The 15627-nt window shown below is 41.6% G+C and overlaps 1 protein-coding gene across 11 annotated transcripts in view; it reads right to left on the bottom strand.

The window, feature by feature from the left end:
- Positions 1 to 15627, bottom strand: part of ZNF462 (zinc finger protein 462) — a 104474-nt gene that overhangs the window by 27987 nt on the left and 60860 nt on the right. For 7 of the 11 annotated variants that reach the window (XM_073345994.2, XM_073345997.1, XM_073345996.1 and 4 more), the window contains one exon: positions 12595 to 12786. The exons of 2 other annotated variants lie outside the window; for them this stretch is intronic. In XM_073345994.2, the coding sequence (XP_073202095.1) occupies positions 12595 to 12786 (192 nt within the window). Of the gene's footprint in view, positions 1 to 2316; positions 2490 to 12594; positions 12787 to 15627 lie in introns of all 11 variants that reach the window. 2 more of the 11 variants (XM_073345998.2, XM_073345999.2) reach the window with 2 other exon arrangements.

The raw sequence follows: 15627 nt of genomic DNA, 5'->3' as shown, positions 1-15627 counted from the left end.
ATAGTGTAAATGACAATCAGGCCCTCAACATTTAGGCACTGCCAAGAAATAAGCAGGAGAAAGATCTGAGGGGATGAAAACAAAAACCCGCCACACACTGCTTTATGCAGCAGAGAAAAACAATTGACATTTGAGGATGCATAAAAAAAAGGGGGGGGGGGGGGATATAGACTGGAGGAAGTTATTCCAGCACTGTGTATCAAGACCACATTTGGAATGCTTCGATCAGTTCTGGCCATTTTTTTAACATTAAAAAGGATAGTATAGATGTATAGAAGGTACAGCAGAGGGCAACCAGAAAGATACACAGACTGTAGGATCTTAGTTGATCAAATAAAAAGGTTGGAGAGACTATATCCATGCTCCTTTGTAACTTTTAATCTCCTTTTTTCCTTTGAGTTATAGACACACACTTAATTCTGAACACAACAAAGAGGGGATAGATGTTGCACAACTCCTTGTGCTAGTGTCAAAATCACTTAGAAAGGACATGCACTTAATCTAGAGAAGAAAATAACAAAAGGAATTTAGAAGGTGAAACTCAGAAGGTAAAATTATTTTACACAGCGAGGGACCCATACTGCTTCCCATTGAAGTCTATGGGAGTTCTCCAATTGATTTTTCACTGGGTACAGGATCAGGTATACAGTAGTAATAATACACTATATAATCAATTACAAGGAAAAGCAATGGGAACTATATACATTTCAGAAGAGAGAAAAGTAATTGAGGAAGAAGTTGTACCATATTATTTTTATCTGCAGGGAGGGGACCAACCAAAGAGCTTCCTGTCCCCTCCTATTCCAAAGCTTCCTATATTGCCAGGAATTTCTATTAACATTGGCATTCAAGGCCTCTATTTATCCACAGAGTAGGTACAACGTGGCCAGCAGCACTATCTGCATCCCTACGCTGCTCTACGAAAGTGCTGATTTGGAATGACCAATTCTAGGTGGGAAAGGACACTGCTCTCTGTGTATTTATTCAGTCTTGGGCCATTAATTCTGTTGTTTCTTTATCCCCTCTTTCCCCCAAGCTGCTTTCTTGGTTTTATTTTTAGCTTATTATCCTTTAACTTTACCTCCAAACATTTGTTTATTATTATTTTATGCCAAGCACAATTCCATTCATTAAAAAGCAGGTTATTCCAGACATTTTTCTGCAACAAGCTCCCTGCTTACTATTTTTTCAGGCCAGAGAGGAATTCTAGTGTCGAATGTGTTTTCTTCACTGTGATTTTCCTCATTATATAGGACTGATGCACGCGGAATAACTTTACACATTTGAATGACCTGCTTGAAAGTATGGCATCTATGTTTAGTCAGAGACTGCTGGTTAAAGTCTGAGCACTGCAGTAGGCTAGGAGTATGCTGCCACCTGGATGTACTGGCTTAACAGTTCAATACACAGGTCAGGTTTCAACCATGTATTTATTCAAGTGATAAAAATTCCACAGTCTAAACATGGAATAGGACTTGGAAATAAACAAAACGTATTTGTATTTCAAATGTCAGATCTCAATACACACACTATCGCCAAAGATTTTAAAATAAAAGTTGTCCATTTATTTCTAATCTTTTGAGCCAACTGCATTCATGGTGCAGCTCCAGTGCGACAAATGAAGTTACCCAAGGGATGAAGTGTGCTGCTTAGGACTAGATGGAAAAAGCAAAGCAGAGAGGTTAGACACGAGATTGATCTAGTGAGACAGAGATTTAACCATTCAACAATTGGGCGTGATCAGCAATGGTTAGTTTCTTAATTTATGTAAATTTTCCATCTACCATTTATTCCTCATTCCAAGCATAAAGGGCTGAGCTATGTCTTATGAACTTGTAACCATCTCAGACTTATTTTATTCTGCTCTGTGATTCCCTTCCTGTTTAATAAGCATGATCATCAAACACTAAGTATTTAAATGTTTCTTCATTGTTCTGGGTCTATGTGCATTTGTGTGTGTGTGTATGTACAAACACATATACACAAACTGCAGTCATTGAATTGCATTTCCTACATTTAAGCCATGTGTTTCAAGGTTTAAGACATTGTCTAACTATTGGGTGTTAGAAAGAAACTTCTCCCAAAAGCAGGTCCTTAAGTTCCAGTTACATGGTTTCTTGCACCTTCCTCTCGCACCTTTCTCTGGACTAGATGGACACCCAGTCCGATCCAGTCTGGCAACTCCTGTTACTCTGACTAAACTTGCTCTGGAGAATATCAAGATTAACAGTGAACAGCTGGGCAAGGTGTGAAGGATCACAGGTCTTGAATTTGGGCCCACAGGTTGCCAAGAAGTGTCCAGACCACAACTGTTACCTGACAGTTCTGCCAGTCCCCTCCCATGCTGGTTCTGGAGAACTCTGGCCCACCAGAGACTCTGCCCACAGAGCTTCTGATTGGAGCAGATGTCCAGCTCCACCAATTGGCCGGGTGTCCAGCCCCATTGATTGGCCTGATGTCCAGCCCCTCCGATTGGTCTGGGTGCAATTCTAAAACCAGAAAGAGGAACAGGAAGTTGTCTGAGCAACTGAGTGAACTCCTGACCTGATGCTGTACTGGGCTATGACTCTGGCTTGACCACAGGCACTGTTCCCTGGGTCCGAATTGATCCTTGGCATGGCTGATTCCGACTTAACTTTTGGCATAAATACTGACCCTGATTCCAGTCTCTACCCTTGGTGTGATCCTAATTCCAACTCCAGCTCTGGCTTTGGTTCCTAGTGTCTAACTCTGGCTCTGACCACCAGTTCTGACCATCCACACCTTGATCCCCACACAAGGTTACTGTCAATAGATTGAATATCAGGAGATGCAGATTCTATTCCCGACTTTGCCGTGATTTGTTGTGCAACCTTAGTCAAGCCACTTCGGTCAATATTTTCAAACACAAGTGCCACATTTCAGTGCTAAAATCTCACTGACACTTGAAGAATCAAACTACATATTCAGATGCCTAAATAAGTATGTAGGTGCCAAAACTTTAGGCACCAAGGCACAAAAGTGTTGATATGAACCTCTGTGCACCTATGTCCTCATACATCAAATGGACATAAAGCTGACCATCCTTTACAAAGCTCCGTGAGATCCTTTGATGGAAGGTGCTAGAGCAGTACAAAGGAGCAATAATGAAGGGCCTGAACTAAGGTGGCCAGGTGTCTGGTTTTCGACTGGAAAGTCCAGTCGCAAAGGGGACCTGACAGCATCTGGTCAGATCTACTGACCGAACACCAAAAGGCTGGTTAATGCAGGTGGAGAAGGCGGAGAGGCACCGGGTGATCACCCGCACCAGCCTCTATTCAACCGGGGCCGCCTCCTACCTGCATTGGGCAGCTGCCCCAGCTCCGTACTTGAGTCCCTCCCAACCTGAGCAGAGGGGAAGAAAAAGGGGGGAAAGAGGGGAAAAGCAGCGAGCAACAGGGGGTGGAGAGGGAAGAGGAGCAAATGGGGGGGGGGGGGCCTTGGGAGGGAAAAGGCGGGGCCGGGGAGGTTCTGGTACTCCTGCTGGAGTGTCCGGTTTTTAAATATTACCAAGTTGGCAACCCTAGCCCTAACACAGGGGGCTGACATACTGGAGCCACGCTTTCCCATGCGGCCTGAGTCCAGCAAATAGATACAAAGACTTTGCGCTAATCGGAATTCTAGCACTGGCATCACTTGTACTGGATTTTGGGCCATCATCAAACACAGGCAGCACTGAGAGAGTGTGGCAGCGGCTCAGAGCAAACTCTCATTAACTTCAATGGTAGCAAAGTTAGACCAATGCCGAATGATTTTGAAAACTGCACCTTCGCTATTTTCAGGTTTGTTTGTTTGGTTTTTTAAAGTGATAGTGGAAGTGAAGTGTTTTATTTTTAAACAATCACTGTCATTCTCCATATCTTTTGACTACTTTTCCCCCTTCAGCTTCTCTCTCTCTCTCGCTCTCTGAAAGGTGATTAAGATGTGTCCCTCTTGTGTACTTTACAAAGCTGTATAATACGGTCAAAATGCACTTGCTGGCTTAAAGTGAACCACAGAGCATTAGTTTAAAAATAATTAAAAAAACAAAAAACCCTCAACCAATTTTACTGGAGAAATAGCTTCCTGTGACCACCTCAGGTTTGCATATACAATTTCACATGTCACCACCCTGAAAAATATTAAGTCTCCAGGCTAACTTCCTTTCAGAATCGTCATGCAATACATTAGCCACACAATTTTTCATTCAAATTTTGGGTTGGGTATAAAATATAAAAATGCATAAAGGAGTTTTACACTGCAGCAGTGCCCTTTATCAGAAGGTCTGTAAATCTTAATCAAGCCACTAAACCACTGTTTTCAGTGGTTTCTGACTTGGTAGTCAACATGTGATGTAAGACCAGAGCTTTGCAAGAAACCATTAAGAAAAAAAATATTTTTATATTTCTGTTGAGTTTCAGCCTTCTAAGTTTTTGCTTTGCTCTTTTAAGTCTATCTGGACATCTTTAAGTTGTAATAATGCAAAGACAAAAAGAAAAGAAAAATCATAAGCAAATTCTCCATTTTAGGAGTTTCTCTACTCTAAATAAATGCAAAGCTTTTTGCTTTAAAAAGAATAAATTTTAGGAGAGTATTAATCAAACCAAAGTGGTTTTTTTTGATGAAAAAAAGCCAAACACTAAACCAGCAAAATTAAGGACCTGACCAAAGAATTATGCATATGCTTAACTTCATGTACTGGAATGTCTTTCCTAGAGTTCAATATGCCCACTGTGTGTCTATAAAGTTAAGGACATGCTTAAGTGCTTTCTTGAACTGGGACCTAAGTTAGTAACAACTGACTGTCTTTTACTGTGCCAGGGCAGTAACTGTTTCGACTCACACTTTCACTGAAATCAGCACAAATATACACACAAAAAACCCGTAAGAGTTCAGTATCAAGTGTGCAGATATACCTATCAAATGTGACTGTGGGTGTGCACATGGTGACATCCACTTGTTTTAACGGCATGTTCATCACACCATGTTATCTGATCACCAAAGATATTCTGTGCAGTTGCACATCCAACTCGCCTTGCAATTTAAGCAATTATGCCTTAAGCTTTGTTTGAACTTGCACTTTTGTCCTCGCTGGTTCTGTGCCTTCCCAATCAAACGGAAGCCAAATAAAGGACTGCCAACTTCAAAGGGTTTCTTTCAAAACCTGTGAGGCCCATGCAGTGAAAAGGATACTTCCATGTTCCCACAGCAACAATGTTCCTATGAAATATACTCTGATATTAGTCTGCTGAAACTTAGCAGTGGAACAGACCTACAAGCGTGGATGAAAAAGGCTGTGATGTCCAAAAAGCACTAGCTGCTACGAGCAAAACAAACAAACAAATAAAATTAGAGAAATAACTAAAGTGAAAATTAAAGGACTGGCCTTAGGAGGGATCAATTTAGAGACCTCTGCATAGGAGACTATTAAAACACTTTGAAGGAGGACAACACTGCACCTAAAAGATGAGCTAGAAACTAAGGCCTACGCAAAAAAACAAGGGACAGCTGAAGTCTCTGAGTATGCTGAAAGATCTGCCCGGACAAGTTGTTGTTGTTTTTTGTGGGAAAAGTGGATCACTAGCTTTGTGCAGCTCAATGGATCTGTTCTTGTCTTGCTGGTCTTCTGAGAACCCCTCTCCTTGCCAGGCTTCTTGTGTGGTTCTGGTGCCACGACAACTCACGCTAATAAATATTTGGAAGGCCCTCTGAGCCCACGGGGATTTCAGATGTCAAAGCACATGAGATACGTATTTTTCCTGACTACGCAGCATCACTTCTGAAAAGGGGATGGGAGGGGAAAACAAAAACAAACAAACAAAAAAAACCACAGATTTGCACCTTTCAGGCAACAGCTTAAAAGAAGGGACTCAGCTGAGCAGTTCTATGCCCAGCCAGGCTCCGGTGAATCAAGACAGACATGTCTTTATATTTCAGTCTCCAGATGAGGCTATGGCCTTTATCAAAGGGAAAATAACAAAGTTCAAGAAGAGCTGGAATACATGGGATTGGGTGCTTTGGACAATGATGGAGCTCAGATATTGCTGCTTAGTGGTGAATTTAATTATCATTGCATCTGCCTTTTTTTTTTTTTTTTGGAAACTGGGGTGTTGGGTCTGTTTTGAGTTGCTGCTTTAAAAAAAAGAAAAAAAAAAAAAAAAAAAAAGAAGTGAGCACACTCATGCATACCATAAAGTAAAACTCAAAAAAGCTTCTGTTTTGAACATTACTGACTCTGTATGTATTCTGTAATGTGTGCCTGTATTTATGAGGGGCAAATATTTTTCTTGGCATGCGTGGAGGGAAAGGAATGGCCACTGAGTCGCAGGAGTGTGCGTAAAGTGCATTGTATTGCTTCCAAAGGGTATCTCCAGATTCTGCCATCCGTACTCCTACCTTTCTCTGCAGTCCCACCAAAAACCAATCCGGCTATTCAAAAAAATAAGTATCACTCAAAATGAGCACAGGTGAGCAGCCATGCTGACTTTGCTTTTAAGTACAATGTGCATGAAATAATAATACAAATGCCAACCCATTTATTAAGCTGTTGGGTATTTTTTAATGGGTTTTAAATGTTACAGGACCCACTCATGTACTTCTCTGTCTCTCTTCTTCTTAAAATGAAATAACATTGCCTTCAACTTCTAAATATATTTGTTTAGGACTGGAACTTGCATGGAAGACAGCCCGATTTACAGGTCTCAGAAGCTTCTCTTGGGGAGGATGAAGGCATCGAGGCAGCTCCCAGACTGCTGCACTGGGCAGCACAGTCATGGGGAGGAGACGACCAGCCCTCTGTGGAGAAAGAAGTGGTTCGGGACTATTTAGAAAAGCTGGACGAGCACAAGTCCATGGGGCCAGATGCGTTGCATCTGAGAGTGCTAAAAGAGCTGGCGGATGTGATTGCAGAGCCATTGGCCATTATCTTTGAAAACTCATGGCGATCGGGGGGAAGTCCCGGATGACTGGAAAAAGGCTAATGTAGTGCCCATCTTTAAAAAAGGGAAGAAGGAGGATCCGGGGAACTACAGGCTAGTCAGCCTCACCTCAGTCCCTGGAAAAATCATGGAGCAGGTCCTCAAGGAATCAGTTCTGAAGCACTTAGAGGAGAGGAAAGTGATCAGGAACAGTCAGCATGGATTCACCAAGGCCAAGTCATGCTTGACTAATCTAATTGCCTTCTATGACGAGATAACTGGCTCTGTGGATGAAGGGAAAGCAGTGGACGTGTTGTTCCTTGACTTTAGTAAAGCTTTTGACACCGTCTCCCACAGTATTCTTGCCAGCAACTTAAAGAAGTATGGGCTGGATGAATGGACTATAAGGTGGATAGAAAGCTGGCTAGATTGTCGGGCTCAACGGGTAGTGATCAATGGCTCCATGTCTAGTTGGCAGCTGGTATTAAGTGGAGTGCCCCAAGGGTCGGTCCTTGGGCCAGTTTTGTTCAATATCTTCATAAATGATCTGGAGGATGGTGTGGATTGCACCCTCAGCAAGTTTGCAGATGACACGAAACTGGGAGGAGAGGTAGATACGCTGGAGGGTAGGGATAGGATATAAAGCAACCTAGACAAATTAGAGGATTGGGCCAAAAGCAATCTGATGAGGTTCAACAAGGACAAGTGCAGAGTCCTGCACTTAGGACGGAAGAATCCCATGCACTGCTACAGACTAGGGACCGAATGGCTCGGCAGCAGTTCTGCAGAAAAGGACCTAGGGGTTACAGTGGACGAGAAGCTGGATATGAGTCAACAGTGTGCCATTGTTGCCAAGAAGGCCAATGGCATTTTGGGATGTATAAGTAGGGGCACTGCCAGCGGATCGAGGGACGTGATCGTTCCCCTCTATTCGACACTGGTGAGGCCTCATCTGGAGTACTGTGTCCAGTTTTGGGCCCCACACTACAAGAAGGATGTGGAAAAATTGGAAAGAGTCCAGCGGAGGGCAACAAAAATGATTAGGGGACTGGAACACATGACTTCTGAGGAGAGGCTGAGGGAACTGGGGATGTTTAGCCTGCGGAAGAGAAGAATGAGGGGGGATTTGATAGCTGCTTTCAACTACCTGAAAGGAGGTTCCAAAGAGGATGGATCTAGAGTGTTCTCAGTGGTAGCAGATGACAGATCAAGGAATAATGGTCTCAAGTTGCAGTGGGGGAGGTTTAGGTTGGATATTAGGAAAAACTTTTTCACTAGGAGGGTGGTGAAACACTGGAATGCGTTACCTAGGGAGGTGGTGGAATCTCCTTCCTTAGAAGTTTTTAAGGTCAGGCTTGACAAAGCCCTGGCCGGGATGATTTAATTGGGGATCGGTCCTGCTTTGAGCAGGAGGTTGGACTAGATGATCTCCTGAGGTCCCTTCCAACCCTGATATTCTATGATTCTATGATTTTCGGGCTCAGTCCTGCAAACACTTAAGTCCCGGCCTAGTGTAACTACTTGCAGGCAAACTGAAAGATTTATGCTTATCTTTAAAAGGGATGAAGCAGGGTGTGGTACTGCCTTGGAAAGTCCAATCAGGCTTTCCCTAGTTTTGCTGGAGGATCTCAGAGCATGTGTAGTATGACCTCTCACCCTGAAAGAAGGGGTAATTAATCTATAACTCAGGCCCTGCCTACAGTAAGGAAATTTGCACTGTTATAGATAAACCAGTGTAATTTATTTCTGTGTATTACTGGATTAAGCTGCACAGCTGTAAAGCCCCACTTTGCACCAGAGTGGTGTGTCTACATTACGAGTTTGTGCTGGTGTAACGAACTAGTGTGGATTGCCTTACTAGAGACAGAGCTAAAGACATCCTTTCTCCAACCTGCTCTTTAGACTTGGAAGTGAAACAGGTTTGAAGAAACCCACCAAAAACACAAAAACGGTTTGACAAACACAAAAACAAACTCTCAAATGCTTAGTTTTGAGTCTCCTTATTCTTGTGATATCATCATTTCACAAGCATGCCAGTCACTATCCATTCCACAACGCCAGCCAAGACCTGACTTTCTAATTCATAACAACCAGAAGGAAAGGTGGAAAGCAGCATAGCTCCACTGAAGCTCAGCAGTGTAACAGCTGTGGATTTGGCCCTTTATCTGGATTATTATTGTTTAAAACAGCAACAGACTACAAGGGATCATGCTACACACAAGACTGCACTTTAATGTCCAGTATTTACACAGGCCTTTCATTTTTGTTTTTCAAAAGAATTTGGTGCTTCCCGTCCAATTTTTTATTAACATTAGACAGACATGCCTAGTTTGGTCAATGTGTGTATTCAGAGATGTCACTCAGTTTAATAAAATCACTGATATGTTGGGGGTAGTGTAAAGATGCTCACTAACATGGTAAAACCCTATTAAAGAGAGAGCTCTGATGATCATACTGCTGTATAATGTTTCTCTAAACAAAAGCTCAGTGTTGCAATGATTATTGTTTTGTTTATGATATTTACATGGCAAGCTGTTAAAACTTCCTAATAAATAAATAGTTTGTGCGGGGGAGAGAATTTTGTGCTTACAGAATGTACCGATTCCCATCTAAGGAGCACCTGATACCATGGCGACAGTCACCTTCTACACCAGAAATACTGTGCACATGTAGAAGTCCCCCTTCCACAAACCAGGTATGGTATAAATAGGATCAGCTTCCCATGTTGTCTCACTAATAAGATTCAATATTGACCTGCAGGGCCTACCCCTCTTGGAATTGAGAGGGCAGTTCTGCTTCTATGCCTGTTTAGGCCTTCACCTCACCTCCAACACAGTCCATCAGGTTATTTCACCACAGACCTCCAAACAACTGCTTACTGCTGACCTGGACCAGTTTATATCAGCATTATAGCGTTTCTATGATTCTTCTTTTTACTGACAACACAGCCAACAAGGACCAGACCACCAAAAGTGCCCTCGAAGTCTACTCTCACTCAAACATCTCGGCTCCAGGACATACACTGTAAAGCTGTGCTCATTGCTCCCAATAAAAAGCTAAAATAAATGAGCCATACAGATTTAAATTCCTTCATGCCTTGTAATGCATGGACCAGCCTAAATGTGTTTCTTTGGACCTTTAAAAGTGGTGCCTTGGGAAACAAATTCTGCCTGACCTGGAGGTAAAATTTCTACTGGGCGCTCGCCACAGAACCATTTTATTCCAGCAAGGCTGTGACAAATGTGCATTTCGCCATTTTGGTTGTGCACCTCTCCTGCCCCCCTTCTTTAATGTATTCTTTCAGGCTCCACATTCTCCACTCCCACTCCCACCTCTCTTTCAAGCCATCCTGCTCTAGTTCTGTTCCATTCATTTTAATGCACGTGCATAGTAAATAGGCCTGATTTATAAGCTTTCAACTGTACTTTGTTGCCATATAGCTACTGATTCATGAAACAAGTTCAAATTCATTTGATATAATATCCATGTTTGCCACTTACTCTCACTCTGATCCAATTTTGTGTCATCAGCAAATTAACTAGATTTTAGCCAGCCCAGGGGAAGGTTATTTATATATGTTAGAACAGTGGAGGTCCAACTACTGTGTATTGTGCGAACCCCACTTAATACTTCCCCCAGTGGGGCATAATAGCACCTTTCACATGTACTGCCTCCTTTCCATTATTCTGACCAATTGTTTATCTATTCCACGTATCACCTGCAGCTTACAGGTCTGAGTTACACAGAACTCTATTCAGCCCCTTCTAAAAATCCAAAATGAACCATATCAAAAGCATAGCAATCATCAATTTAGTCTGTAACCAACTCCGCAATGTCACGACAATTACTAAAAGCATGTTATTCCTTTCCCAAGTGATACTGAGAATGTTCATATGATTATTACTTCACCTATGCTCTTCTAATTGGCTGCTGGTGGCTTTTATTATTTTCAAAGTCATTTAACTATTAACCTAGTTTAAAGACGATCAAGCTATTTGGGACAAATTCTGTCTTGGCCTCTGGTCTCAATACAAATCTGGACTGTTTAACAGAGACACCTCTGATAATGGGTGTGTTTCAGTGTACCTAAAACTTTTTAACCAGAACACTTTAACTAATATGTACTCCTCTTTAAAAATAAAAAGGCTACAATACTGAAAACATAACAGGTGACAGAGGATAACTGCCATTCATGCCTTGCTCCTGTAATCAAGACTTGGAGCTCTGAGTGTGAGCAATAGAAAGCAAATGCATCATCCCTCCAAAGCCCATAACATTGACTCTGCTCATCTCTTGATACCTTCATCATTAGTAGAACCTTGCTAATTCACATTAAAGATTGGTAGCTCCATTGATAACGACTGAGTTTTGAAATCTGAAGAGTCACAGAAATATTTTTTTAAAACGCAATAATGCACACCAGATATACTTTACTCATTGGACTAGCTTCGTATTAGCAAAAATGGCATTAGTAGTAGCTCAGTCAGTATTCACTGCCCAGTGCCAGACACCATCCTGTGAAAGGAAGGGATCTGAACAGGGCTGGTCAAAATTGTCTCACTGAAAGGATGTTTTTGAAAAAAGAAAAAAAAAAACAGCCTTTTTGGAACATGTTTGTGCTGTTCACATCTTTACAAGTTTTCTTTGAAAAAAAAAAAACAGTTTCTATTTTAGTCTTTTGGGGTTTCTGCCTTTCTGGGTTTAGTCCTCTTTCATTCTTTCCCATTCCCCCCATTCTTCCAAAAACACTAAGTGATTAGAAATGAAACTTTTTGTTTCAACAACGACAAAACAAAACAAAATTCCAGAACATTCTATGGAATATTTGGAACAATATTACATTTCTTTCGAGCTTTTCCATGGAAAATCTGATCTGAGGAAATCCCAGACAACCTTGGAAGATCTACACAGAACTGGAACTTCTGCCCAGCCCCTTGTGCATCTATTTTCTTTGTCAATATGGCTCACTCAGGAACCATAGTAGTTTCTTGCCTAAGTACCAACTCCCTTGCCGGCCTGGGGGTTCAAGATGTGGAGCTTGACACTGCAGCTGCATTATCTCCCTATAAGCTTGCTAGGGTCTCTGTCATATATAGCATCCATACTCCAGTTCTGCATCTGCTCTATTCAACCACACTGACCAAAATTCCCAGAGCCCCAAGCAGCATGCTTCTCTTACAATGGGCATAAGGGAGGTGGGAAAACAATGCCTCTTTGACTTCACTCACCATCTTTACCCACCATCCTGATACAGCCAATATTTTGGACTTCTTTTATACACACCCTGTCGCTTTTAGGGGGAGATTTTCAGAGGCACAGATAGGGAGTTAGATATCCTGTTCCCACTGATTCTCAGTGGGAGTTAAGAATCTAATTGTGTCTTTAAAAATCTCCCCAATAAACTTTGCTGAGAAATGAAGACACCCTGACATACTCTGAATATCAGTTATGGGCTGGACAAGTTAGAGGAGCATGAATTAGTGAGGTTCTTCCGTAGATCATACACTAAAGCTTCAAACAAATTTATTCTCGTTTTAGAAGGAACTTCAGATTTTCCTTTACAAAGTGACCAAAGAAACTGCCTTTGGGGCAGGCTGTTGCCTTAATATATGTGTGTGGGTGGGTGGGTGTGTAAACAGCACTTTAGACAGTTAGGATCTTGCTCTGAGGCACCTCTTACCATTAGAGTCCTCCACTTCTTCAGCAGGAGTGTGGTTCTTGGAGGCGTGTTGGGCGAGTGAGGCTACAAGGCTGACAATGCGGGGTCTTGGTAGTGTCAGTGCTTTCCCATGCACTTTCAAGGAGTGCTCTTTCAGCTGGCTGATTGTCATGGTGGAAAATGAGCAGGAGGAGCATTTGTAGGCATGTTCACCTGGGTGAGCGAAATACAGGCAAGTCATCAGCTCACAAAAGAAATAATGGGGCCCCATCCTTCTCCTACTGAACTCAATGGCAAAACTCCCATTGACTCCTCTGGTGCAAGACTGGTTCCAAAGAAAACCAGCTATTTAGTTTTCCTGTTGGAACAGTCGGTACTGGAGTCTATGGATAGTGACACCTGCCATATGACAAAGGTATTGCCCTTTTGAAACCCTGGCCCCCTTGTCACATGACTAGAGGCCAGCAAATAAAGACCAGTCTCTCATCAGCACTCCCGTGCATCACAGCTTTGTTGCATGGTGTTGGAAGAAAACAATCTTTGGTGAAATGGAGCTGATTGAATCCCTCAAGCTGAAAGAGAGCTGGAAGCGGTGGGTACAGGACTTCCAAATTTTCTTGGAAGCAAGAGGCCTTTCACAGTCATTGGAGAGGGTGGAATCCTCCATACTGCTACATGCGGCAGGTCCGGAAGCATTACAGAAGGAGCACGAAGGGCATTACAAGATGCTAGCCAAAATCCTTCAAAATCTTCAAGAATATCGTGATCCAGGCAATCTGGGAAAGGTATATTTTCCTGACATGAAACAAGCTGTCAGGCAAGATCATTGGTCATCATGTAACAAAGCTAAGTCACGTGAATTATGTGTGGTATAAGTGATAACCAGATCAAGGCAAGATTATTACAAGAAATGGACATGACATTACTAGGAAATGTGGATATTTGTAAGGCTAGCGAAAACTGTTATGGAAAGCATTAAGAAGAAGAAGTGAAAGAACAGAAGTGCTTGTAATTCTAAGTACATTCCAAGCCATAAAGACGGAATACAAGGATAAACAAATTGGAGAGACCAGATTTGTTTGCAGTAAGTGCGGAGGCAACTGGAACACAAAGCAAAGTTGTCCAACACAAGGGTTGTGGTGTTACACATGCAAGTATCGCTCTTATTTGGAAGGGAGAACAAAGCACCACACTGAATAAGCATGGGTTACAAACAAACCACAAAAAAACAAGACAAAAATAAGTGTAAAGTATTTATGAACATTAGCTGGAGGACAAAGCTTTGATAATGAAGATGCAGAAACAATTCTTTTGTGGGGGGTCTCTTCATAAATTTAGAAAACAAGGTTCTGGAACAGACTGAGTTTGTGACACGGAAATAAACAAAAAGAGAATTTGAAAATATATACTGGAGCCCAGTGTAACATAATCACAGCAAGCATAAACAAAAAGGTTAGAGACCACCCTGTGCTAAAATTAAAAAACAACAACAGCTAAGCTTCTTTAGTAAAAGACAATGGCAAGCACACACTGGTGTATCTGGAGAAGGACAGACCACTCAGAGTACGAAGTAGTGGAACAAGAATTCTCATGTGGTCCCATCTGCAAATGCTGATTAACAAAGGTGTACAACACATTTACAGATGATATGCAAATGTTATTCTTCCAGAATATGATTGGTTGCTTAGTGGGACAGGATGCATTAAGGATGTAATGCATCCCATTGACATAGACACCAGCATGCTGTCCAAAATACAGTGAGCAAGAAGGATGAGCTTCACGATATGGTAAAATTAGATGTTATTGAATAAATACAGGCCCCAACTGACTTTATTAATATTAAGGATATCATAATGAAATCAAACAAGTTAAGTACTCTTATGGATCAAGAAGATTTGAATAAGGTTATCAAACCCAAGCACTACTCTATGAAAACAGCTGAGGTGGTTGTATCTAGGACTTCAAAATGCAAGAGGACTTTCAGTTTTGGATGCAAGGCAAGAGTTTTTGAAAGTCTGACAATAGAAAAACTACAAAGACCTATCTTCTACTCTCCATTTTGAAGATATATATATATATTTGGGACTGTCTCAGATCCTGAGATGTACCAAAGCATCATGATCCAGATTATTTAGAATGTGGATGGGGTAGAAGTAATTGTTTAAACAATCTGCTGATTTGGGGTGAAGACAACAACACCACAAGAGGCACCACATAACGTTCCATAACATGCCAAAGAAAGAACATTACATTGAACAGGAACAAATGCCAGAGAGGCGTGAATGTAAAGTACGTACTCCATGACAAATGGAGTTTGACCAGAGTCAGAAAGATGGAGGCAATTGTACAAATGGAAAGACCCAGAATAAGAAGCAGGCTAACGTATCTAAGCAAATTCACTTCTAAATTTGTACACATTAGCACTGGTCTGATCAGGGAGAGAAAAAGTTTTGGAAATTTAAAAAAAAAAAAAAAGCTGTCATGGAAGTGCTAAAACTGGAATATTTTGAGATTAGAACGAGTCTAAGATCTTGGTTGATTCAAAATCACATGGGTAGGGGGGTAGCCTTCCTGGAAGGTGATTACTTATATTTCCAGAGAGCTGACTAAAAACACAACAGAGCTATGCTTAGATTGAAAAAAAATGCTAGCAACTTTTTGGTTTCATGAATGTCTATTTGGTAGACACTGGTTGAAGCAGAAATAGACCATGAAACTTTGGAAATCCTATTAAACAAACCATTGTGCAAAGCACCACCTACACTCCAGAAAGTGACCACAAAATTCCAAAATGTGAGATACAGGCCCTGTAAGGAGTTTCTCAGAGCAGACATGGTTTCAAGATCACCTATATATAGCAAAATCAAGAATCTATAAAAAAAGGAGTTTGGAGGAAATATGGCTCACTTACAAATTTTTAAACTAAATTTTGACAAGCTCAAACAGGAAATACAAAATAGCCCAACCTTGAGAGATTAATTCTAAATGGACGGCCAACAAAAACATCCAGGCACCTCCACACTTGAAAACTTATTGGGAGTATACAAACTGAAA

The sequence above is a fragment of the Lepidochelys kempii genome, chromosome 5 (assembly GCF_965140285.1).
Source record: "Lepidochelys kempii isolate rLepKem1 chromosome 5, rLepKem1.hap1, whole genome shotgun sequence".
NCBI classification, from domain to species: domain Eukaryota; kingdom Metazoa; phylum Chordata; order Testudines; family Cheloniidae; genus Lepidochelys; species Lepidochelys kempii.
The sequence above is the reverse complement of the archived record's forward strand: the minus strand, read 5'-3'. Positions and strand labels throughout refer to the sequence as shown.